Source organism: Rhinopithecus bieti, unplaced genomic scaffold, assembly GCF_001698545.2.
Source record: "Rhinopithecus bieti isolate Rb0 unplaced genomic scaffold, ASM169854v2 scaffold_36008, whole genome shotgun sequence".
In the NCBI taxonomy this organism is placed as follows: Eukaryota; Metazoa; Chordata; class Mammalia; order Primates; family Cercopithecidae; genus Rhinopithecus; species Rhinopithecus bieti.
Genome location: NW_016816204.1, coordinates 3,910,876 through 3,937,251, shown reverse-complemented (window position 1 = coordinate 3,937,251; position 26,376 = coordinate 3,910,876). Strand labels below are relative to the sequence as shown.

At 51.5% G+C, this 26,376-nt stretch overlaps 1 protein-coding gene across 2 annotated transcripts in view; it reads left to right on the top strand.

Moving 5' to 3' along the window:
• The window catches only part of ADAMTS14 (ADAM metallopeptidase with thrombospondin type 1 motif 14), an 88,098-nt gene that overhangs the window by 5,119 nt on the left and 56,603 nt on the right, over positions 1–26,376 (top strand). For both annotated transcript variants that reach the window (XM_017854666.1, XM_017854665.1), the window contains exon 3: positions 23,384–23,540. In XM_017854666.1, coding sequence (XP_017710155.1) covers positions 23,384–23,540 — 157 coding nt within the window. The remainder of the gene's footprint in view (positions 1–23,383; positions 23,541–26,376) is intronic.

Sequence of the window (26,376 nt, the reverse complement as noted above, 5' to 3'; positions counted from 1 at the left end):
CTCAGAGGCTGTCCAGGTACAGGCTTCTGGAGGCTTGCTCTGTAGCTGGTACAGAACTGAGGCTCCCGGAAGAGACTTTCCTGGGTGCCCCACCCCTTGATGAGGGGCAGAAATGGACTTTACTGGGCTGAGCTTCAGGCTGGACCACAACATGTACCCTGGCTGTTTCCAGAGGCCAGTCCTCAAGTCCAGTATCTGGACGCCTCCCCCTCCAGGCCCTGGGAGTGGTACTCCCTGACTGCCTTCCACTGGGGCTACCAGCACAGAGGTCACTCCAGGCTGGGATTCCTTGACTTTCCGCCCACTCCAGGAAATTGCTCTGTGTCCCATGACAGCAAGGGGCTGTGTCCCAGTGACCCAGCTGAGCTCACCTTTGGACTCAAAGGCCATGGTGTAGCATTTCTGATGATAAGATTGAACTCTGCATCTTACATGGTCTCTGGATTTTAATCCCATATTCTCTAACATCTCAACTGCCAAAGTCATTCATTTCAAAAAATATGTACTGAGTGCTGACCATGGACAAGGTCCATAGGGAGATCATAAAAAAAGAAAGTGACACAGATAATGACAGCAACAGTAACCAGTCCTTCCTGTGGCCCAGACACAGCATGCATATGTGAATGTGCTTTTATTAACTCCATCCATTTGTAGATGAGGAAACTGAGTCATAGGCGGAGATACAAAGATAATACAGATAGCTTCCATTAGCACAGGACTTTATAGTTTACAAAACTCTTTTGCATCCTTCAATCTTGTGAAGTGTGTTTGCAGATATTGTTATTACTCCTGCTTTGCAAAGAGTCAGGTCCCTGTCCTCGAGGAACTTGGGTGACATGCAGGGGGAAACCTACCAGTAGTTTCAACATTCACCTGGTTTTCTAGAACACAGTGGGGATGGGTGCTCAGTAAATGAGAGTGATTGTTTTCTTTAATGTCAGAGAAGGTGACATTTGAACTGGGCCTTGAAGGATGAGTAGAAGTTTGCTGGGGCCAGAGGGTGGGGAGGGCCCCCTGGGTAGGGGGAAGAGCTTGAGCAGGCTAGTGATGGTTGGACAGAGGAAGGAGCACCATGTCAGGTGGGGCCGGGGAGTGGACCCTAGAAGACACACTGGGCAGGGGGGCTTGGTCTCACCTTGAAGGAAGGGTAGGATGGAAGAGTGGGTGTGGGGCAGGGATGCGGCAGCTTGCTCTCTTGAAGAGGCTGGGCTGGGAGTTGAGAGATGTGGCTATGTGTTTCTGAGCAAGCTGGCCCCTTCTCTGGGCCTCAGTTGCCACCTTGGTACATTAAGGAAGCTGGAATGTGTAAGCTCAGACCCGTTCCAGCTCTGGCACTGGTGCTTTGTGGCATGGGGCTGACCTTGCTGGAGTTTGGAACCAGGCCCCAAGCCCCTGTAAAACCTGTAGTTGACGGCTCCCTCCTGCATTGCGGTTAATTCATGCCTAACAGTGGGGTATGGGATACTTCATCTTACTTCTCACCCACTGTTCTGGAGGGCCTTCTGTGTGTCCTAGCTGCGGGAGGGGAAAGAGAAAGATTCAGGAATGAAAAAGCAGGGCCCTTGCCCTGGAGGAGTTCGTAGGCTAATGGGGACCCAGATATAAAAGCAAACTTGAAAATCCGGTGAGAGGCAGCAGGAGAAGGACTCGTTTAGTTTGGTTAGGGCACCTAGGAAGGCTCCCCGGAGGAGGTAGCAATTGCTCAAGACTGTTCAGACATTGTAAACATGAAAGATAGTGCCAGGCTCCTGACCGGCAGAAAGAATGATCCAGCCAGTCCTGAGGATATTCAGGGGCAGGAAATAAGGGATGTGGGGGTGGGGCCTGGTCCTGCCTGCAAAGTGCTTCCTCTGGGGTTGGGAGCAGCTAGCTTGGGATGTTGTTAGACTTGGGAGTCCCAGACTGGGAATGTGTCCAGGTGTCAGCAGTGACCTGATGGGCCACTCTTCAGAGCCACTAACACTTTGCACCTGGGAGGAACATGGGATGGGGACCAGTTCTTCGTGGATCCTGGAGAAGTTGTGGCGTGCAAGGATGGGGTCGGCAGAGTGGGGTCCCTGCTTCTAAGTGGAGCTGCATGCTGACTCTGCCCATCTAGAATCCAGGCCACCAGCCTCTTGAAGGGTTGCCTCTCCTACGGCCATCTCTACCTCCCTAGGTCCTGGGGCCTGATGCCCTGTGATGGGGTGCTGGGGGCTTGGCTGCACCGTGTTTCCCCCTTTGCCTTCAGTGCCTCTGTGAGTCAGGGCCTGGCGCGGAAGCAGCCACACGTGTAAGATTTGTCACCATCTGGTTCTGTTTTCCACTCTCTGCAGATCTTGCATTTTTGATGGGTTATACGGAGTAGACCCTGGCAGACGGCTTTGGGAGGGATGGGGGAGGCTGCATCCCAGCCCAGCTGCTCACCACTGAACACGTCACAGAAGCTCTTTGAGCACCTCCCTTTTGTCTTTAAAATGGGACTACAATGTAAGGTAGGGTGGGGCTGGGTGAGTTGAGAACTTCAGGGTAAGGGGCCTCTTTACCGGAGGCTGAAAATATTCTAAAATTATGACAGTGGTTACACAATTCTGTGAATATACTAAAAACAATTACAATATGCACTTTAAGTGGGTGAATTATATGGTATGTTATATCTCAATAAACCTATTACTGGCTGGGTGCGGTGGCTCACACCTATAATCCCAGCACTTTGGGAGGCTGAGGCGGGTGGATCACCTGAGGTCGGGAGTTCGAGACCAGCCTGGCCAACATGGAGAAACCCCGCCTCCACTAAAAATACAAAGTTAGCCGGGCATGGTGGGGATGTCTGTAACCCCAGCTACTCAGGAGGCTGAGGCGGGAGAATTGCTTGAGGCAGAGGTTGCAGTGAGCCAAGATTGCGCCATTGCACTCCAGCCTGGGCAACAAGAGCGAAACTCTGTCTCAAAAAATAAAGAAAGAAAGAAATAAACCTGTTACTAAAAGCACCTGGCCTATGGAAGGGCCCCATGAAAGGTGGTGTTTGTAATTCCAAGGAAATAGTCTAGGCTGGGGGAAACAGCAGGATGTGCTCACTCCAGCACAGACCAGCTGTGAGACCTTGAGCAAGCATCTTCATCTCGCTGTGCTTACATTCCTCATCTGTAGGAAGGGCAGAGGAACAGCTGTCTATGGGGTTGTTCAGAGGATTAAATGAGATAACGCAAAGTGCAGGACGTGGTTTATGGCAGGGCCTTAATAAATGGATAAAAGTCTGCAACCTCCGCCTCCTGGGTTCAAGTGATTCTCCTGTCTCAGCCTCCTGAGCATTTGGGACTACAGGCGTGCACCACCGTGCCCAGCTAATTTTTGTATTTTTAGTACAGTCAGAGTTTCACCATGTTGGCCCCACTGGTCTCAAAATCCTGACCTCAGCCTCGGCTGATCCACCTGCCTCGGCCTCCCAAAGTGCTGGGATTACGGGCATGAGCCACCGCACCTGGCCAATCATGATTACTTTGTAACAGTAACTATTAATAATGATAAATATTACAAATACCATCAGAGTCCCTTTACTGCAATGATATATAGATCACTGGTGTTATCCCCTTGGCCAGGTCCTGGGGATGCAGGGATGAAACTCAGCCCTCTGCCCCTGTACTCCAGGAGCCCACGGTTTAAAGGGGAGGCTGAACTGCGCAGTAGACAGTAAAAAGCAACACAGACCATACTAAGCTTCGGTGATTTGTGGGAATACAGGGAAGCATAGTGCATACCAGGGAGGTGAGTACTGAGAAGGAGGGGTGCTTAGGGAAGCCTTCCAGGGTAGGGGATATTTGGGCTGGGTTTTAAAGGATCAGTAGGAGTTTTCAAAGCCATGGAGTGAGAATTGTAGTCATTCTGTAGGGAAGGAAATCCTGTGTCTCTGCAGGATTCAGGAAATGGCAGGTCATTTCAGACCTCCATGGGAGATGGGGAGTGGTGAAAACGTAATTGGAAAATGTCAGCCTCACCACGGAGCTTGGCCTTTTCCCTGCCATCATGGGGAGCCATGGAGGTTTGTAAACAGGAGTCACATTAGTGTTTGAGAAAGCCACTCATCCTTCCAGCTCCATGCTGGTGCACAGCAGACTTGTCTGTGGCTTTTTGGTCTCCTGTGCCAAACAGCTGTCCTTGCCTGGGGGCTGCTCTTGACTGGCTGGATGAGTGAGTAGGCGTCCTGGGGGCCCCTTGGGAAACCACGGGTCGGCTCCACATTCCACCTTGTTTTGGAGGTGTGGAGTGTGGAGGCTTGGAGTCTCACTGTGACCGACCCCCTCCCAGACACCCAGCAGGCTTGTCCCCTTACATCTTGACCTGCAGGCCTCCTGCCCTCACACGTGTGTGCCTAAAGACCCTGGGAGGGGCAGGGGGTACCAGAGCATTGTGTCTGACCCCACGTTGGTGCAGGCCTTGCTGCCTTGCTAGCCTTATGCCTCTCTAGCCTTATGGGCTCCAGCTTACAGACTACGGTCCCCACCCCTGCCCTGCCCAGGCTGGCCTGCTCTCGCCTCACTTTTCAGCCCCCTGCCTTTGCTGTGCTGTTCACACCTTCCCTGTCCCCTCACTTGATGTATCTCCTATTTCAACTACCAGTTCCTAGAAATCAGAGACTGTGTTAAATGTGTGCATTTCCTGGAGCATTGAGCATAAGGCTGGGCCCCTGGGTTGGAGGGGCAGGAGGTGGAAATTTCAGAAGCACCAGGAGTAAGTAGGTAACAGAAGAAAGAGAAGAGGACCGGGTAGTCACAGGGGTGGTGGGATTATGGCAAATGGGAGAGGAGCTGCCCACTTCTGTGCCACTCTGATATTATAAGAGCTTTGAGTATTTTAGGAGAAATGAGAAATATGGATTTTTAGGTTTACTTTACTTTTTAATAAGTGTTCTAATTCTTCAGCCATTGTATGAACCAAACCCAGCAAGGCGGTTAGCTGGAGGCCTTGGGTTGCTTGTGAGTTCAGCAGCACGTGCTGGGGTGAGTGTGACCCTGGAACCAGACCGCCTGGACTGAAATCTCAGCTCTGCCTGTTACATGCTGTGACCCTGGGCAGTTAGCTCACCTCTGTGTGGTTCGGTTTTCTCATCTGTAAAGTGGGGATCATAATAGTAATCACTTCATAGAGTTGTCATGTGTGTAAAGGGCACAGTGCAGTCCCCAGTACACTCAGCTGTTGCTATTACATGGTGTGGATTACTGGTTGGTTGAGTCTACCAGGTCTGAGGGGATGGCGGCAGGAAAGAAGAAGTCAAGAGGACCCCATTTACCATCCTGCCGAACACGGTGAAACCCCGTCTCTACTAAAAATACAAAAACATTAGCCGGGTGTGGTGGCGGGAGCCTATAGTCCCAGCTCTCTGGGAGGCTGAGGCAGGAGAATGGTGTGAACCCAGGAGGCGGAGCTTGCAATGAGCCAACATCAGGCCACTGCACTCCAGCCTGGGCGACAGAGCAAGACTCCGTCTCAAAAAAAAAAAAAAAAAAAAAGCATCCCATTTTCTGGCTTCCACTCCCAGAGGTGTCTCTTGAGTTTTCAGTGGGGTACACACTGAAGTGGGGGGCTGGTCCTGGCCTCAGGCCTGTTAGTTTTCTCAGGGTGCACCTTGCTTCTCCCTCAGTTTGCTGCTGGCCCTGAACATTTCCACTTGTAGTTCCCAGAGGCGCAGGGCAGAGTGTGGTCACCTGTGTGTCCTCGTGACCCAGTATGGGGTCTGCTGGACAACTGTCTGGGTGAGGAGGCATAAACTCCTGTTTTTGTGTTTTTAACCCCAGTTAGATGAGGGGACAGCATCTATCATCCTCTCCGTGGCTGTCTGGCCATCTGCTCCTAGGCCAGAGGTAGTGACCGCTGAGGCATGCACACTGCCATTTGCCCTCCTGCGCCCTGGCAGGCCCCGCAGGCCCCCTGTGGCACGCTGTCCCCGGGCCTCAGACCCCCCTGCACGTGCTCACGCAGTCACTCTCGTGGGCCGACCGGGCGTGCGGGGGAAACCCGTTTACCTCCCCGCCCTCAGCACTCCCTTCGTGAGCAAGTCTCTGTCTTCAGGGTGAACATCCTCTCTAAGAGTGCGAGCTGGTTTCTCATGTTTGCCACTTAGATAACCCAATTTACTGGGAAATACTGGGTACCTCTTGGCAATTCCTGTTTGCAGCACACAAAACAAGAAAGGGACTCTTTGGAGAGAAAGGGGGCTTCTCCTGACCCGCCTGCCAGGGTGACTGTGAGTCTTCAGTGTGGAGAGAGGAAGTCACTGCTTCCTGATTGTGGCACTGTGAGGGCCTGGAGGACACAGAGGGACTGTGGTATGCATGGGAGTGTCTTGACTCCAGCCAAATCTCAGGAGGCGGGCAGCACAGGCTCTCCTGGGGAAAGAGGCAGGGCGGGGAAACTGAGTAACTATCAGTTCTCATTCTTGTGTAGCAAACCAGTCTAAAACTTGGAACTGAAAACAACATTGCGTCCTTCCTCACAACTCTGTGGGTGGGCTGGGAGGCTCCTCCCCTGCCTGCTCCCAGCCCTGCTCACTTGGCTGTGCTCTGCTGAAGGGTGGGCTGGGCTGGAAGGCCTAAGCTGGCTTCTTTTACATGACCACCATGGTGCTGGCTGTTGGCTGGGCAGCCTCAGTTCTCTCTGTGGCCAGTCATCCTCCAGTAGGCAGTCTCAGGGTAGCATTCCAAGAGGGGGAAGTTGGAAGCTGGAAGACCCCTTGAGGCCTAGCCTTGGGAGTTGCATGTAGTAGTTCATTCTTGTGCTGCTATAAAGAAATAACTGGGGCCGGGCGCAGTGGCTCATGCCTGTAATCCCAGCACTTTGGGAGGCCGAGGCAGGTGGATCATGAGGTCAGGAGATCGAGACCATCCTGGCTAACATGGTGAAACCCCGTCTTTACTAAAATACAAAAAATTAGCCGGGCGTGGTGGCGGGCACCTGTAGTCCCAGCTACTTGGAGGCTGAGGCAGGAGAATGGCGTGAACCCAGGAGGCGGAGCTTGCAGTGAGCCGAGATCGCGCCACTGCACTCCAGCCTGGGTGACTGAGTGAGACTCCGTCTCAAAAAAAAAAAAAAAAAAGAAATAACTGGGGCTGGGAAATTTAGAAAGAAAAAAGGTTTAATCAGCTCACAGTTCTGCAGGTTGTACAGGAAGCATAGTGGCTTCCGCTTCTGGGGAGGCCTCAGGAAGCTTTCAGTCACAGCAGAAGGCAAAGGGGAGCGAAGTACCTCACATGGCAGGAGGAAGACAGAAAGGAAGGGGATGCTACACACTTTTAAACAACCAGATCTCACTCACTGTCACAGTAACAGCTCCAAGAAGATGGTGCTAAACCATTCATGGGAAACTGACTCTGTGATTTAGTCACTCCCTAGCAGGCCCCACCTCCAACATTAGGGATTACAATTTGAAATGAGATTTGGTGGGGACACAGATCCAAACCATATCGTGGCATAAGGTCACTTCTGCACATTCTGCTGGTCAATGTAAGCCATAAAGCTGGACAAAATTTTCCAAGAGTGGGGAAATGGACTCTTCCATTTGAGGGAAGGAGTGGTAACATCTCATTGTAAAGAGACTGTGCACAGAAACAAGAGGACCGAATGCAGCCATCTTTGCAAACATTCTTCCACATTGCCCCTAGGCAAGTGATTTGACATCTCTAAGCCTCGGTTTATGTATCTGTAAAGTGGGTGTCCCTACCTCATAGTTTTGCGGGTTAGAAATTATGCACTTAAAGTGCTGCCACAGTGCCTGGAACAATAAAAGTTAGCATTTCTTCTTCTTATTGCTGATGTCTTAGAATAAATTAGGAAACGGAGGCAGGATCCACAGCAGGTGTGTCTCCAGCTCTCTGGGCGCCCATGCCAGGGCTCTTCCCCCTGCTTTCCAGAGGCCCCCTCCTGTCTGGGCTGCTGTCTGTCTATCTGAATGGAGGCCCAGGGCCTGGGTCCTGGTTCCTGGGTGGTTTTCCAGTCCTCCAGCCAGTCTGATCTTGCAGTTTTACCTCCCTTGTCTCCTCATGACCATGCCTCACTGTCTGCCTTGGATTAATAACTTATTTATGATATGGAATAAAAGCCAGACATCACCTCACTGCAGCTCCTCCGGAGCAGAGCCGGCCTCCCATTCCAGCATGGGCTGGTTTTATTTTTCTTCCTCTGTGTCTTCAGGCACTGGCTAGAGGGAGGGCGGCCTGGGGGCTGCTCAGCAGGCTGGTGAGAGTGATGGCTGTGCTTGCCTCTGCATCTGCCTCCCAGCCCCAGGGTGGTACAGGCCCAGGATGGGCTCTCAGTGAGGGCCCAGAAGATTCCACATTCCCAGGCACTGCAATGGAAAGTTCCCAAACCATCCACCAGGCCCAGGATTCCATTTTCAGCATGTGGGTCTTGCCCTGCTTTCAAAGCCCTAAAAACAACAACAGTGATAATATTTATCTGCTGCTTCATCCTTAGCAACACTAAGGAGGTCCCTGTCAACATAAGCTCAGGCGCTTGCAGATACCCTTGTGTTATGAAAACCTGCATGGATCCCAGCTCAGCGTAATTTCCACCATTCACCCTGACTTTGGCCTGAGTTGGAGACAGCTATGGCTGGAAGAGGCTTTGGGGGCTTCTAGCTCCCTCTTCATTTTCCAGCAGAGGAAGCCGAGGCTCAAGTTGGGGAGGAGATCCAGGGTCATGGAGTAGCAGGTGAGTGTCAGGTGTCAGGGCGCACAAGGACCAAGGTTCCTTACTCCCAGGCAATGTTCCTCCCGCAGTTCCAGGCAGCCTCTCCTGTCAGTGGCAAGACCAAGTGTATGTGAGCAGAGACTCAAGGTCGTAAACCGTGTGCTGTGCCCTGATACGGTAGCTGTGGCAACAGCTTCAGCATGATGAATGCTAAAAGTGATTGGTCTAATGGTGGTGGGGGTTGAAGGGGCCTGGGGGTACTGAGTAGAGGTGTTTATGAGGCTCCCACTGTGAGGGGGAGGGCTGCTCAACTTCTGCATGTCATTGTCTTCCCTGAAACTGGAAGGCCAACTAAGAAAAACAGATGTCAATGGCCCAGTTAGTGGGATTTGATGCTCAAACGGAACCTTCTCGTGTTTCTCAGACTCAAGTCACCAGTGCTGCTGTTTTATCCATTTTCAACATATTGGAGGGGGAGAGGCTGCTGTTATGTACACATTACTTGTCATGGAACATTTAAAAACCCTGCAGTCTAATTTTCTTCTGCTTTCAGTAACACGGCTGATGGGGCAGTAGAACAGGCCTCTTTTTAGAGAAATGTCTGGAGGTGAGATCGTTTGTTAGGACCAGGTTGGTCTGAATGCAAACTCTGTTCCCGACGGGTGGCTGAAGGCCTTTGTCAGCCTTTGCTTTTAAGCCAGCCACATATTTACACCTTTGGTCTGTCCAGAAACAGCCTGTCACTTTCCCCTCCAAGCCACACCCACCCCCCAGGCAGAGGTTCACATCCACCCCTCAAGGCTGGCAGGGGTCCACACTCAAAAGAGTTAGCTCCTCCAGTCCGGAGAGGCCTGTATTCCACAGCCTGGCCTACTGCTGGCCTGGGTGCATCATGCCTTTGAGATGTTGTCACTTCATAATTCGTAGTCCCTGCATAGGGAGATGCTAGGTAAAATATGCCGTCCCCTAATCCACGGCCACAATTTTGGGGAAGTGGACCTCTCACAAGGGTGGTATACCCAAGGGAGTTTGTTTTAAGTCCTGACCCAAAGGATGCTTGTTTAGCATGGTTTCATTCCAAAGTCAGTTGCACAGCATCAACCAGTTCATCCCCCTGAAGCTCAAGTCTAGAATAAGGAAAGAGATACCGGGACAGGGATAGAGCACCTGCCAAGAGCCACTGCCACGGAGCACAGAGGAGGGAGCAGTGATGGGGTGGCTTTAGAGCTGGGTGAAAGGGGCATTCCCAGTGGGGTGCACAGCAGGGGCGAAGGCACGGAGGCTCGTGGGAACCGTGGCTCTGGTACAGAACTGGTCCAGTGTGGCTCCAGTGTGGGGATTTTTGTTACTGGTAATTCTAAAAGGGAAACAAACACAGCATAATAAGAATAACCACCACTGGGGTGGTGTGAGCCACCTCCTGTCTCTCCCAGATGGTGGCATTCGCTTCCCTGCACTCCCTTGCCCCTGCAGTCTGTTCGCCAACAGCAGCACTGGCAGTCCTGTTACAATCCGAGTCCTCCATGGTTCGCGGCACTCCTCCGGGAGAAGCCAGCCAGTCCCTGGGCTGCCATTGCTCCTCCTCACTGCCCTCCCTGAAGGGAACATTCCTCCCCAGGGACTGCCAGGGCCTGCCCCTCAGACCCCTCAGGCTTTCACTCGAATGTCACCTTCGGACGTCCTCCCTGGCAACCTTATTCACAGTTTCAAGCTCCAATCCTTTCTCTTCTCCATGGCTCCTTCCACTTGGTGTGTCACATATTTCTAGTTATTTATCGCCTGTCTCCACCCTGCTATAGAATGTTAGCTCCGTGCAAAGAGGAATTTTTGTCTGTATCCCCAGCACCTAGATCAGGGGCTTCTCAGTCATCATCTTATGAATGAATGAGTGAATATGTGCTATTGCAGGCAACGGTTTAGGAGAAGCAAGTTACAGAGACATAGGTGAACACGCGAAGGGAGTGGGTCTGGAGAGGGGGTCTGGTGGCTGCAGTGTGGGCATTTGTGCTGCTAGTGCCTGGCAGGTGAACTGTCAGAGTGTGGCCAAATCCGGAACCTGTGCTAGTGGTGCTGGTCCCTGGGCAGGGTTAAGTACAGGACCGTACCACCTGTCTGGGGTCTTCTGGCCAATTATGCTTCATCTGCTCCTTCCACCTTTTGCAGAGGAGACTGGCCAGTGATACCTGGAGGATCATTGTGTCATTAGGAGTCACTCGTGGGGCTAGAGCTAGCCTGGCACTCTCCCATGCTTACCTGCATTCTGGAGGGAACCTGTCTCTCGGCCACTGTCAAGTCCCTCATCAGTGGCTCACTACAGCCCAGGCTATGTATCAGATGCAGTGAGAAACATTTACGTGCATGGTCTCACGTGGCAGACATGGTTTAGAACTAGTCAGCGACCCCCTGGGCCAGGCTGCTGTAGGGCTCATTCAGAGGGGAGGCCTGGCTGGGACAGTGACCTGTCAGGCCGTCTCTTGGGCCTGCTTTCCACTGCCAAGGGTGTAGCACCTTTCCCGGTGCTGCTCACCATCAGCTGGTGTGCGTCTGAACAGCAGGGTTTAAACCGCAAGGCCTCCACGCAGGGTGCTGTTCCTCCACTCAGGGCCTGGCAGCCACACCGCCTGCTGGCACATGAGGGCTGCTTCCTGTCTCCTCATCCCAGAGCCATGGCTGCTGCCAGCACTCAGGGCCAAGCAGTGGCCAGGCAGAGCTCCTTCGCCGAGCTTGGTGGGCTATGGTGGTGACAGAGAGGGAAGCCTCAGAGCTGTGTGGCTCCTGGGCACTGGGGAATGGAATCTGAGGGTGGCTGCCGGCCTGGCAAGGTCTGCCCTGAGTCTGGATGGGCTCCAGAGTGAGGGGTTTGCAGCAGAAGGCAATCTCTGAGCACCTACAGGTCCTGCCTCTGGACCAGGACAACTGCCTGTTAGCAGGGGAAGAGGAGTAGAAATAAAAAGCGACCACTCCTCCTTTAAGAACTTCAAGCTTTTGGTCGGGTGCGGTGGCTCACGCCTGTAATCCTAGCACTTTGGGAGGCCAAGGTGGACGGATCCCTTGAGGTCAGGAGTTCAGTTGGTCATGGTCAACATGGTGAAACTGCGTGTCTGCTAAAAATACAAAAAAATTAGCTGGGTGTGGATGCGCACCTGTAGTCCCAGCTACTCAGGAAATGCAGAAGAATCGCTTGAACCTGGGAGGCAGAGGTTGCAGTGAGCAGAGATCGTGCCACTGCACTCCAGTCTGGGGACAGAGTGAGACCCTGTTAAAACAAAAACAAAAACAAAAAACAGAACTTCAAGCTTTGGATGATCTGAGCAACTCTGTTCTCCAAGGTGCCAGAGGACAGAGCTAGTCATCACCTTCATCATCAACATCAGCACAGAGGGACTACTAATAATTGTCCTCACTCTCTGCACTATGGACCCCCAGCTTGGATGGCTGTGAGGGCATTGACTGGTCCCTGGCCACTCAGCAGGTCACAGCTGCTCCCTCTACCTCCCAGGCTTTCCCCACCCTGGATCACTTGTGGTCTAGGTGGCCCTTGGTCGTGAAGTAAGAGGTGTGCAGTAACCCAGCCCACTGGACTCCCACGGCCCCCTCTCAGGGAACGTACTTATTGTACGCTCATTTCTTCTCTTACTTGCCCATTTCCGGTGTTATGATGAACACACCTGTGCTGCTATTGCTCTCTTTATGAAACACGCATGACCACTTAAATGTCCCTTTTCATGCCATTCCACTGTTTGGAAGCCTCCAGGGTTTGGATGAGTGTTTCTCAGCCCTGGATGCACGTCTGAATCACCCAGCAGCTTCCAGAATGCACTGACTCCTGAGCCCCACCCATTGGGTGTTGATTTCATTGGTCTGGGAGGTCGCTGTAGTTTTGTAAATTCCCCCAGGTGATTTTAATGACTGTCTAGGGTTTAGAACGGCTGCTGTTGTCTCCTGGAAAGCCTACTGTGTGTCAGGTCAGTAGCTGGGGTCAGGTCTTTCAGGACCAGAAGAGTCAGACGGAGGAGGGAAGGAAGGAAAAGACCACCACTTGCTGTGAACCCGGCTCCAGGAGGGCCGTTTCCCATGCCTTATCTCATCTTCCCGTCCACTCTTTGGTTTCAGATATGGAATCTGAGGTTGAGAGAGGGCTGGTGACGCTCAGCTGGGAAGCACCCTGCTGGGATGGAACCCCAGGTGTTTCCCTCCCCAGCGAAGCCTCTACACTACTTTGCAGGGAAGTTGAATGACAGAAAAGGAGGGATACATTATGTTTGTTTCCCTTTTTTAAACTTTGTTTAGGGAATGGGAGTTGATTCTGTGTTCATTGTGGTAGGCACACACTCTGTGCAGAATAGGTGTGCCTTTTGAGATAAGGACATCATAGAAAAGTCAGAAAATACCTAAAAGTTTAAAGAGAAATAAATTGCCTACCATCTCATTGCCTAGAGACAATGCCCTAACGGCTGGGTATGTTTCTGCCCAACCTTTTGTCTGCAGGTCTTCTTTTTCACCTTTAACATCATCCTCTACCAGTCCCTTTTTGGGGGGTAAGGACTTTTCCCCTTAGGACGTTCAACCACTGGTATTCTTTTTTTCTTGAGGACTTCTTTCCACTTACAGGCAGGAGATCTGGGCATGTGTGGTAGTCCATTTTTATGTTGCTATAAGGAAATATCTGGGGCTGGGCAATTTATAAAGAATAATTTTAGTTGGCTCGTGATTCTGCAGGCTGTACAAGCATGGCTCCAGCACCTGCTTCTGGTGAGAGCCTCAGGAAGTTTGCAGTCATGGTGGAAGGGAAGAGGAGCTGGCATGCCACATGGTGACATCGGAAGCAGAATAGATGGGGGAGGTGCCACACACTTTACGCAACTAGATCTTGTATGAACTGAACGAGAACTCAACACCAAAGAGATGGTGCTAAACCATTCATGAGGGATCTACCCCCATGGTCCAATCACCTCCCACCGGGCCCCGCCTCTAACACTGGAGATCACATTTCAACATGAGATTTGGAGGGGATAAACATCCAAACTGTATCAGCATGTCAAAGCCAGGCCATCGCAGAGCCAGGAGCTACACACAAACCCTCCTGTGGTTCCAGAATGTCAACCCCAGCACTGATCCTGTGGGTTCCCTTCCTGAGCCACTGGGGCTTCCAGGCATATTTCAAAGTGACAGTGGTGATCATGAGAATCATGGCCACAGATGCAAACACTAACATGGCCCTCATGGCATGCTTGGGACCATCCTAGGTGCCTTAGGTATATTGCTTTCTCAGAACAGCCCTACAAGATGGTTGTGGTTATAATCCTGAAGCACAAGGATGTTAAGTAAGTGTCCCAACATTACATGATTTGAGAGTGGTAGAGCCAGCATTTGAACTCAGGAACTCTCTGGCTCTAGGATCTCTGCATTTACCCACCACATTGCTTCTCCCCTGAGAAAGACTTTTGCTGCAAATGCACTGGGCTCAGCAAGATCTCAGTAGCCTTTCACCCAGCATCTCCCAGGGTGTGGGGCCTGCAGAGGTCATGACCTTGGGAACTGTGGCCAAGTGGTCATCCCAGATAACTATCTCCAGCTGGCAGAGGCTCTCTGCTTCCTGGTGTTTCTTTGAGCTTTTGGCTTGTTGTGGTAGTGCTGATGCTGCTGGTATGGGGCGCCGTGCAGATGTACGTGGCAGAGCGTGCCAGTTGTGGACAAGCCTGGCAGCTTTCAGCCCCATCCTCCAAGAGCTCCTTCTTCCTGCCTGTCCCCAAGGCTGCAGCTCAGTCTGAATCAGCTTTCAGACTTTCTCTGGCTTGGACCGAGGACTTGGCAGCCCCAGCCTCCAGCAGAGCTCCTGTGGCTTGAGTCTTCCACATCAGGTTTGAATTAGATGAAATCTCAGCGTCGGCAGGCTTTCATCCCAGCCTCGCTGACTCCCGCTTCCGTGGTAGCAGGCAGTCTGTGTGCCACATGCGTGTCGTCTCTGCATGAATGTCTGCTGGAGTGTTTGTCGTCTGTGTGAGTCACCCCTTTGTGTGTCCTCTCTGTGCCTGTGTATTATCTCTGTGCATGTTTCTCGCCTCCATTCATGCATGTTATCTTTTTAATTATTAGCTTTATTGAGATATAATTCACATACCATGCAATTTACCCATTTAAAATATGCAATGCAGTGGTTTTAAAAATTATATTCACAGATATCTGCAACCATCACTGCAGTCAACTGTAGACCATTTTCATCACCTAACAAAGAGACTATGTGGCCTTTAGCTATTCACCCCCAATCCAACATTACCCCAGCCATTGGCAGTGACGAATCTACTTTCTATCTCTGTGGATCTGCCTATTCTATTTGTATGAAGACACTTCATACAAACAGAATCATGTAATATATGACCTTTTGCATCTGGTTTCTTCTACTTGGCTTTTTTTCAAGGTTCATCCATCTTGTAGCATATATCAGTACTTCATTCCTTTCTATGGCAAAATAATATTTCATTGTATGGCTATATATATACATATATATAGTGTGTCCATTTATCCATTGACGGGCGTTTGACTTGTTTCCATCTTTTTTTTTTTTTTTGAGACGGAGTCTCGCCTGTCACCCAGGCTGGAGTGCTGTGGCCAGATCTCAGCTCACTGCAAGCTCCGCCTCCCGGGTTTATGCCATTCTCCTGCCTCAGCCTCCCGGGTAGCTGGGACTACAGGCGCCCGCCACCTCGCCCGGCTAGTTTTTTGTAGTTTTAGTAGAGACGGGGTTTCACCGTGTTAGCCAGGATGGTCTCGATCTCCTGACCTTGTGATCCGCCCGCCTCTGCCTCCCAAAGTGCTGGGATTACAGGCTTGAGCCACCGCGCCCGGCCTGTTTCCATCTTTTGACTACTAGGAATAATGCTATGAAAAACTTTTTTGCATGGGCATGTGTTTTATTTCTCTTGGGTGCTTACACTTTGGAAGTGGAATAGCTGGATCGTGTGGTAATGCTGTTTAATCATTGGAGGAGTATTGCCAGACTGTTTTCAAAGTGGCTGTGCTATTTTACATTCCCACCAATGTATGAGGGTTCCAGTTTCTCTACATCCTTGCCAACACTGGTTATCTGACTTTCTGATTCAAGCCATCCTATTTCTTTGTGGTTTGGATTTGCCTTTCCCTGATGACTGATGATATTGAACATCTTTTCATGTGCTTACTGCTGTTTGTAGATCTTTCTTGGAGAAATGTCTGTTCAGATCCTTTTCCCACTTTAAAACTGGGTTGTCTTTTAGTGATTGTGTTGTGAGAGTTCTTTACATATTCCAGATATAAGTCCCTTCTCAGGCGAGGAGAGGCCAGTCTCTCATGTCTTTTTGCACCCCAACCTCACCCCCATCAAGTTCAGCAAACAGTATGTGCTTCATAAACACTTAAGGACATGTTGAGGGAGGAAGAGATCTGGGTCACTTTGAAGAGTCCCTGCAGGAGCCGTGGTTCCAGGGTGTGGGGGTGTGAGGGGTGGGGCCGCCTCTCCTACCTGCCATGAATCAGAGACAACAGCCCTGGATGACCCGTTAGAGGTTCTGGCCACTGCAGGTTATGTAGGGTGTTACTTTCAGCTGAACTGACTGATGGAACTGCCAGGGTTGGGGGACTTGAAAAGACCTAGATCACTGAGCTTGTCCCTCCTCCTTGATTTTGGGGTAGAGCAGCTGGGGAAAAGGCAGTGTCATTTACTGAGATGGGGAAGACAAGGGGAGGAGTGGGTCTGGAAGTCAAACTTAGAGTTCTGCTCCAAAGTTTGAGATGCCCAGTGGAGATCCAGTCTCTATCAAGGAAGCTGTTGGACAATCATAAAGGAATTCCAGGAGGAGCCAGGGCTGGGAATATAAATTGGAAGTCATTTGCAGCCATGCAGTACCTAAAGCCATGGACCTGGGGACGTGCCAGGGAGAGCTGATGATTGTAGGAGCTGTGTGAGACCAGGACAAAGAAGTGATTGCTGGCCATGGCCATGTGGTAGTCACAGGTGAGCAGTTTCCAGGAAGTGGTGGCTCTAGAAGGCCACTTGGGGTGGGTAGAGGAGAAGCCAGGGGGCATGGAGGTGGTGAGTGTAGACAACGCTTTCTGTTGTGGAGGGAAGCAGTGACATGGGCAGTGGTTGGGCAGGGATGGGAGGTAGGGAGTTTCAAAGATGGGGGACACTCGAGTGTGCTTGGATGCGGATAGTAGTGGTCTTGTAGAAAGGAAAGCGTGATGGAGCTGGAAAGGGGGTGCTAACTGCAGGAGCTGAGTCCTTAAGGAGGTGACAGAGAGGTGATCCTGAGCACAGAGTGGAGGGGGGACACATCCAGCCACAGAAGAGGAGAGGGGGCCCAGCTGTGGGAGGACACTGGCACTGGCACAACAGGGTGGTGGGAGCCTTGGAGTATGAGACTGGGGGTGGGGCAGTGTTGGGGGTCTGAGCCATTTGGGAGAGCTGGGACACAGAATGTTAAGCTGTTAGTCTTAACAGGGAAGTGCAACAGAACCTCAGCTTCATGTCACTTGAGGTGAGCTGCTGATTTCAAGTGAGACCAGTAGGCACCTGTGTGCATGTGTGGAGTAGGTGGATGGTCGGGCTGAACCAGGGTGGAGAAGCTTCCCTGGGACAGCAGAATGGAGGGAAAGAGGGTGAGAGAGTATGGGTGTTTGTAAGAGAATTATTGTGCAACTAGACCTAGATGTCCAAGGTGGTGAGAAGGGAAGTGAGGAAGTAAGGATCATATCTTGGAGGTCCCGATGAAGTTTAATAATAACTGGAACCAAGTGCTAGGGTTAGGTGAGGAGGGCAGTGGGGGAAGGGAAGGAGCCGCCTGTGGTCGAGGTTTCTGGGTTGTAGCAGCCCATATGGTCTAGCCAAGGATTGTGGCTGGCAGTGGCTGGGAACAGTGCATGCAGATTACAGGTGGCCCTGTTGAGGGGAAGCGGCCACCCGTTGAGGAATCTGGTGGAAGCCATTTCTGATTGTTGTGTGTATCACTCCAGCATCCAGTTGCTGGGTTTTCTTTTGTTTGCTACAGTGGAACAGTTTCAAGCTGGATTTGCTGGAGGCCTAGAACCTGAGACAGCATCAAGGGGTGTCTGTGGAAGTAAAGCCCTTGTGATAGAAGTTCCAGAACAAGTTCAGGCCCAAGAATACACTCTCCTTGGGAGGTGGTGGGATGATTGGCTGAGAGGTGGCCTGCTCTGCTACTTTCTCCTCTGGGGAAGCCCCAGATAGGCCAGCCTTGGAAGGAGAAAGGAGAGGCAGTCTGGCCCACCCTTCAGCTGGCTTCACTGGAGCTACCATCTTGAAATGGACCTTCTGGGCATTTGGCAAAGGTAGGCTGGTCCAAGCAGCAGCAAGCAAGGGGACTCAGGATCCCCCTTTGCCAGGGCCTGCAGCTGTCCCCTGAGAGCCAAGCCACTTGCAACTGTCTGGACCCCAGGCCAGGTCCTTGCTCATTGACTCTGTACCTGGCACAGATAGAGCCCTGCCCATGTCCCACACATCTCCCAGTCCTTGGAGATCTCTTCTGTGCTCCTCTTGGAGATCTCTTTGTTGGCTCCGGGTACCCTCGCCTCCCAGTTTCCATGCACATACATGCAGTTTGAGAATAGATGTACTTTTATGTACGCATGTACACATACACACTGATTTCAAAATAATTTGGCCTCAATTACCTGCTATAATATTTGGGACCTTATCCTGATAGTAGACAGCTGTGGGTGACCCGCTGAACTTGTTCAGTTGTGGTTCACAGCGGGACACAAGGTGATTTCTAAGCCAGCACTCACCTCCCTAGTTGCCATGTGACCATGTCTTCTTTGGGTGTCCTGGGCTTACACCTGAACTTGGGGGCTTCCCCTGAGAGAACCCATACTGGAAAACATGTTAACATGGCCTGGAGGCCTCTGGATGAAGAGGTAGGCCAAATGTGTTACCTTTGCAATCAAAACGATGTCATGTTGGAGAATCCACAGTCCTTCCCATCTTCCACCCTCACCACATTCAGCCACACACCTCCCAGGGAAGGCACCTCAGAAACAGCCACATTAAAGGGAGTTTAGCCCAGCAGAGAGTGGTAAGATTTGTGCACTGGAGAATTTCCATTTGGGGAAATTGGACAAGGGCCTACGGGTATGTGGCTCAATTGGATGTAATCAACGATTCTTTGTTTTAGTTTTACTGTGTGAAGAAACTTTCTAGTACATATTTCCTATTTATTTACCGTTTGTAAAAGAATAAGGTATAGGTAGAAATTCAATATGACTGACATTTATTTTCCATCCTATCAGAATTTATTTCTCCTTTTTTTCTTGATTTTTTTATACAGAAATTTGATTTGATTTTAGCACTTTAAAATTAGCCACCACTTTTCAGAAACATAAACATTCTATAAATTGAGAGACGGGAGTACTTTAGTGAAGAGGCAGAAAGCCAGAAAGTTCTCACTGCCAGCCTGTCTACGCTGTGTGGTGCCTGGTTTCCTGGCCAGGGCAGAGATTCAAGGGAACTTGGGCCAAACCTCTCATTGTGCAGACAGGGAAACCGAGGTCTGAGGGGAAGGAACTGGGCCCATCTTGTCTCCCGGTCTGGTGGCCAAGGCTGCTTTCCTGTCTTCTCTGTCTAGGAGGAGAGTCTCTGTGGCCCAGGAGGAGCCCAGACCTGGATGAGAGCTGCCTGTCAAGGCCTGGGTGGGATGCACGCAATGGGACAAGGACAATCTCTGAGGAGGTTCCGCCCTGATCCCTTGGGGGCTGCTGGGATCCAGTCACAAAGAAATTTAGAAACTTATTTCTCGGATTACGCAGGACAGGGCTTGGTTCTGGCTTCTTTGTCCTAAACAGTTTACTGGGATGGGGAAAGACAGATCCTTTAACCCTTTCCTGGGGAGAGGCCTAAGGGTGTGGAGGCTGGACCAGACCCAGCGTCCTGGGGGTTCCCATTCTGCTGAGAACAGTGAGGGTGTAATGAGGATGGTCTGCGTAGGGGTAAGAATCCTTTTAGGCTAGGTGGCGGGGGAGGTCACCTGGGGAGTGGGAGGGACTGTTTCTTTTATGGGCTATGCCCTGCCCTTCCTTCTCATATCCTTGGTGAGAGGTGTGCTGGCCTCCATGGGAGGGTTTTGCCCAGAGGTGGCGAGTTGGAGAATGAGTGTCCTTGCTCTGCAAGGTCAGACCAGAGGCCCAGGGATTTGCAGGTGGTATAGGAAAGCAATGTTTTCTTGCTCCAAGTGGCTCCTGAGGGCAGAAGCAGGCCTGGGGGATGAACCCAGGTAATACAGTATTGTGGTTAAGAGTGCTGACACTTACTTGCTGGGTGACTGGGCCAGTTACTTAACCCTTCTGAACCTCTATTTCCTCATCCATGAAATGGGTCTAACATTAGTGCCCACCTTATAGGGCTATAAAGATAAAATAAGATAATGTATAAAAATATGAGTGGCAGGTACTGTTGTTAATAACAGTGATAAGAAGACGATTTATAAACGATGGAAAGTAGGGAAGTGTGTTCACGCTGAATATAATATTAGGAGTGTCCCTACACAGAATCTGTTACATCTTGAGGGAGGGAGCTCTCTGTCACTGGAAGCATCCAAGTAAAAGCTAGAGGTTTCCTAACTGGGGGTGTTGTCAAAGTATGATGCTTCAGACTGGGATGAGCACGATGATCCTGAAAGGTCTGTAGCCCATGATTGTGGGCCAGAGGAAGGGGTGGGCTGGAAGGCAGTGGTTTCATTTTGGGAACTGTATCCCTCATATGAGGCACCGAGCCCTCGAGACCACGTGGAGTCTCTGGGCTGTGGGGCAGGGAATGCCAGGCTTGAAGGATCCTCTTTGTGGAGCCATTTAACCAAGCCCCAGAATTGGGGTGGGCCTTGACCAGGTACCTGGTGTGTGGGAGGGGCTGAGTAGAGCCTTCCACTTCTTGCTCTGGAGAGTTTGCCTCTGCTAGGCAGCTTGAGAGGTGTGATGGACTGAGACGACGCAGGCCACTGCCCTGGGCCAGCCAGGTTTGTGTGCCCGTGACCTGGATGGAGCAGTGGCCTCTGACTCATGCTGTCTCTTGCTTGCTTGTTCCAGGGGTACAAGGGACCCAGGGGTCCCTCTGGGTATCAGACACGGGTATAGAAAGGGGGATGGGATAAATCATGCAGGGCTTGGCTGAGAGTTCATCACAGGCCCTCATGGCAACAAAGCTGTGGTAGGCCTTGGAGGCGTGTCCCGGGCCTGGAGCCACCAGCTGGAAGACAGGCCTCCCGTTGGGGTTCTGCAGGTGCACGGCAGCAGAGGCCCTTGGATTTGGCCACTACTTTTTGTCCAAGTTTGGGCTCAACCTCTGTCCCTGAGCCTGAATGCCCTGGTCCCCTCCCCACACTGTCCTTCCTGCATTTCCACTCTCACCCAGGGGCCTTCCCCTCTACCTCGTATGCTTTTTCCTTTTCGCGTCGGTTTCTTTTGCACCCTAACAATTTCTCCCTTCTGCCTGCTGTGGAAACCTGGGCTGACAGTCCCTGGGTGACCATGTGACTCAGCCTGGATGGGACTGTGAAGGGAGAATCTCCTTGTCTCTGACGGCAGACTGGAGATGTGTCTGCAAGGACAGGGGATATATAGCTTGTCTTGGAGGAGGGAGGATGAAGCTGGTGTAGGGGGAACTGAGGGGAGGGATGGTAAGAGTGTTGGGTCTCTCACTTCCAGTCTTAGCCCCTGCCTCAGTGTGTCCTGGGGCTAGTACCTTCCCCTTCAGGTCAGGGGGTTTGAGTTGAATTTCTTTTTTTTTTCTTTTTTCTTTTTTTTTTTTTTGAGACGGAGTCTTGCTCTGCCGCCCAGGCTGGAGTGCAGTGGCCGGCTCTCAGCTCACTGCAAGCTCCGCCTCCCGGGTTTACGCCATTCTCCTGTCTCAGCCTCCCGAGTAGCTGGGACTACAGGCGCCCACCTCGTCGCCCGGCTAGTTTTTTGTATTTTTTAGTAGAGACGGGGTTTCACCGTATTAGCCAGGATGGTCTCGATCTCCTGACCTCGTGATCCGCCCGTCTCGGCCTCCCAAAGTGCTGGGATTACAGGCTTGAGCCACCGCGCCCGGCCTTGAGTTGAATTTCTAATCCTTGCAAGCAGGAACCTGATGGATAGTCATCCTTCAGGACCCACAGATGGCACCTCCTTTGGGACATGTGTCCACACTTTGTCATAGCACTGGGCAGGACATTGGCTGCCCTCAGCTCTTGGGCCTTATTTTTCTGTTTCTCCCTGCCCATAGCAGGCACACAGTAGGTACAAAGTCAAACTGCTCTGCATGGATGCATGTGTGCTCAGTGTAAGATTTGACATTGACGTTTTAACAAGCACATCAGAACTTTTGCAGACAATTGAGTGTTATCTGATAAAATGGTTATAGGGAAGCCTCAAATTTGTTCCAATAATGCCATTTTTCCCTGGAACATTTCTTGGCCTCTTGATTGGGCCTGTTGATGAAGCACAGAAGGCAACCGTCTTGATTTGGCTCCAAAATGATGCTTTCTGTTTGATCCACAGAAACAGCTAGAAGGGGCACAGAAAACGCTGGCTGCTGTTGGCGGCTTAGTGGCAGGTGTTCAGTCGGACTTGGAGGGGGCTCCTGAGATGCAGCCTCAGAACAGGAGGAGGTGGGGAGTGGGTGGAATTGGGTTGTGTTTTCACTGGAGTTCCAATTCAAATGGAGAAGGTCCAGTGAATTTATAGAAACGCTTCCTTCATTCACTGCTTTGTGTTCACAGCTGCGCTCCCAGTCCTTGTTATGTAGTAAGCACTCAATAGATACTTGTTGAACCAGTGAAGGAATTCAACAAATATTTGTTTGTAAATAATGCCTATGATTTTCCATCCACCGCGGTAGGTACTCTTAGTACTTTGTAGGATGACGTGGTGTGTGTGTGCGTGTGCGTGTGTGTGTATATACACAAGTGCGTATGCAGACACACATACGTTAACCCACATCTAGTTGTATGTTTCATTGGCCCCTGTGATAACTGCCTTCACTGGGGGATAATAACACATTTGCTGGGCTTTGCCATCATATATTTTTTTTGTTTTTATTTCCAAGGCCAACACCTGATTTTTTAAGGGAATATTTGATGTAGGGAAACATTAGATTAAAAACACGCACTCCTGGCTCATTATCATGAATGAGCATTAGCTACCCTCCTCCCCGTCCCCAAACCCCCATCCCGCCATGTGCACACCCATGTGCTTTCAACTTGAAATAACAGCGCTTCGTATTGAAGTGGGGGACCAGCACACCTTAGGGATAATGAGCCTTTGCCCCTAGGATTTTCCTGTCTGTCTCTAGGTAAAGCCAAACCCTTGTGATGTGCTTCGGGCTGGAGTGCAGTGCCTTGTTGTGTGTGCATGTGCCTTATGGCAGTGGCTTTTGTGCCTCTGCTTTTTGTAAGCAATAGAAGCTCTGATGTAATGAGATTTTATGCAGAGCCCCATGGATAGACAATACAGTAAAAGTGGATCTGCTTTGCTGAAAGGAGGGTGGGCCCCTTTGCTCAGGTTTCCTACCACCTCCTCCTATTCCCCTGCCAGGGCCTCATAGAATGTCATGGAATCCCAGGGCTCCTCAAGGCCCTGGAGGAAGAGCCTGCATGCATGTAGCGTCACATATGTATATTCACAGATGCTCGCCTGTCGGCTGTACTGTGTTCATGCCTCTTCTCTCTCTCTTCCCCTGTGCTTGCTGTCCCTGGTTCAGGCGGGTCTCATCCGCACAGATAGCACCGACTTCTTCATTGAGCCTCTGGAGCGGGGCCAGCAGGAGAAGGAGGCCAGCGGGAGGACACATGTGGTGTACCGCCGGGAGGCCGTCCAGCAGGAGTGGGCAGAACCTCACGGGGACCTGCACAATGAAGGTAGGCTGTAGGTAGGGGCCTGTGCGCTGCTTCTTTCCCTACCTCTGGAGTATTTCCCGGTAACTTCTGTCCTTAAGCTGTCCATGCCTGGCCTCAGTCTTCTTATCTGTAAAATGGGACTGGGCCACATAGACCTGCTGTACTGGCAGAGAAACCCCATTGCGTTCTAGGAGCTGCTGTAATTGGCTGGAGCTAGGGGCCAGAGGAGCCACTTGTGTCCTGAACTGTGGTCCCTGGGACTCCAGAGGTCTCTGAGGAGCTCACCATTTCTTCTCAAGGCTATTTCTGAGCCAAGGCAGAAGGTAGAATGCCTGCAGTGAGTTTACCCCTCTAAAGTCAACTCAACCGTGTGGGAACCACAGGAAAGGAGTTATTAGGGCACCTGCAGGGAGGCTGCCTGGTGTCAGGGCGCCACGGTCAGCTGTGTGTCCTGTAGACCATTTTACAATTCTTCAAGTCTGTCTACTGCGTGATCCCAGGCAAGTAACCTAAGATCTCTGAGCCCTCATTTTCCTCATCAGTAAAGCAGAGATGATCCATGTCTACCTGTAAATGTTATATGTAATGGTGATGGTGTCTATGAAAATCTCAGTATAGGGCTTGGCATGTAGTAGGTGCTGGATAAATGGCAGCTCTCCTTACAGTATTATTAAGGGTAACTGCTGACGTGTTAGGGTGGGAACCCCCTGAGGGAAGGGGCGTCCCTGCGCCCAGGTGACCAGTGTAGGAGCCTACACACCAGAGGCACTCAAGACTTATGCTTGGGCAAATAAACTGGATGTGATAGGTGCTGCTCCTGCGCCCGTGGTCAGCTTCACAGTGTCACAAAGCTCCTTTGGCCAAGAAGAGATGAGGAGGCCGTAGGTGAAATCTGGTTATGACTGGACCACACACACCCTTGTGCCAGCTCCCTGTGGGACTGGGCTTGGCGTGAGAAATGCCTGGAAGCCAGTTGTCCCCACAGACAGTGTATCCATTGAAGCTCCATTTGCTCTCCAAGTATCACTCACAAGAGAACCGTGGCACCAGAGCCAGAGGATTCTGCAGGCCTAAGATGGGGAGGGCAGGGCTGGTGGGGCCTCTGAGCGCTGGTGTGGATTTCAGGGCACCCTTCCCTCCACCAGGGTTGGGAAGAGGAATGAGTCTCCCCTGGGCTTCATTTTTTTAGGCCAATTCTGAATCCAAAGACCATAAGGTCCCCTCTTTTAGGAAGAGATGTTGGGGAAGTTCAGCTCCAGAGCTGTGAACCTAGAACCAGCTGCATCACCAGCCACCATAGGGGGCAGCTGGGAAGCTGAGACCACTGAGCACATGGAGCTGGAGTTCAGACCCAAAGAAATGTAACTGTGACTCTTGCCCCACACCAGGCTCCAGGGCTGGAACTCCAGTGAAGCCAGGCCCTGGTCCGTCTATGGGCCTTCCTTAGAAAGACCAGGGGCAGGAGAAGACTTTCTTGGAAAGCTGCGACTTGCACTTTTATTTGAAGGCCAGTCGTGGGGCTGAGCCCAGTGTAGGGAGAAGCATTTCTAGGCGTGCCTGTCTCCATTTCATATACTTGATTAAAGCCAGAGGCTTCAGCTTGGCTCTTTGGGTCTGGTTTTCTGCACACAGAGACGTGCCTTGGAGGCCTAGCCAGGTGCTCAAAGCCTGCCTAGCAGTTGGCTAAAGGCTTTAGGGGAATCTCCCTCAGGCTGGGGACCTCTGCATCTCCACCTATCCCCATCCTCCACAGGTGTCCCTCCCCTTGGTTCCTCAGACCTGGGAGTCTCCTGGGTCTGTTATCTTCTCCTACCCAGGCTGGGGGTCCTGGAGGACAGATGCCAAGTTTCCATCTCTGTGTCACTCACAGCAGCAGGCCTGTCCCTGGAGGAAGGAGAGCAGGGAGGCATCAGAGGCTCCACTACATGGGTTTGCTTACTGGGCTGAGTCTGTGGAGGGGATTCCAGCCCCCTGCTTCACCGTAAGGGAGTCTGAGGTGCACCAGTGAACCTGGGGTGGAGGGGACAGTTCCTCTTGGCACTCAGGAAGGCCACAGCTGCTGCTTCCTGAAAAGGGCGTGTGGGGGGACACACCCCACCCATACACTCATGCTCACACACTGACACAAACACTCACACACCCGTACACCCACACTCACACACAGACACACCCCACCCATACACTCATGCTCACACACTGACACAAACACACACTCACACACCCGTACACCCACACTCACACACAGACACACCCCACCCATACACTCATGCTCACATACTGACACAAACACACACTCATACACCCATACACCCACACTCATACACTGACAAACACATACTTATACCCACCCACATTCGCACACCTGCATACACACATACAGACCCCTCTACACACTCACACACTCTCACAACCCCACATCTACCCATGCTCACACACATTGACACCCCCCACATACACACCCCTTCACACACTCGCACACTCTCAAACACACTCACACACACACATATACATACACATCCATCATGAACTCCAAAGAAGAGTTAGGTGATCCTTTCCCAAGGCTCTGGGGAGAAACTGAACTGTTCAGAGTCCAGGGGAAGGAATTCCCAGTGCTGGGCCCCCAGGCTCGAGCTGGCCCACACCCCATGGCCCTGCCTTGGCCCCGAGGCTGTGTCCTGAATGCTCTCCTGCTCCAAACGCTGCCCTCTCCTATTTAACCCATGGTCCTACTCTCCGGAACCCCGTTCCCACCCCCAATTCCCTCCTGAGAATACGAATGGGGTATGTGCTCCTGCAGCCAGAGCTCCAGCTCTCCTTGGGGCTGCCCATGCCAGGGACACCAGCCGGGCTGGGGCTC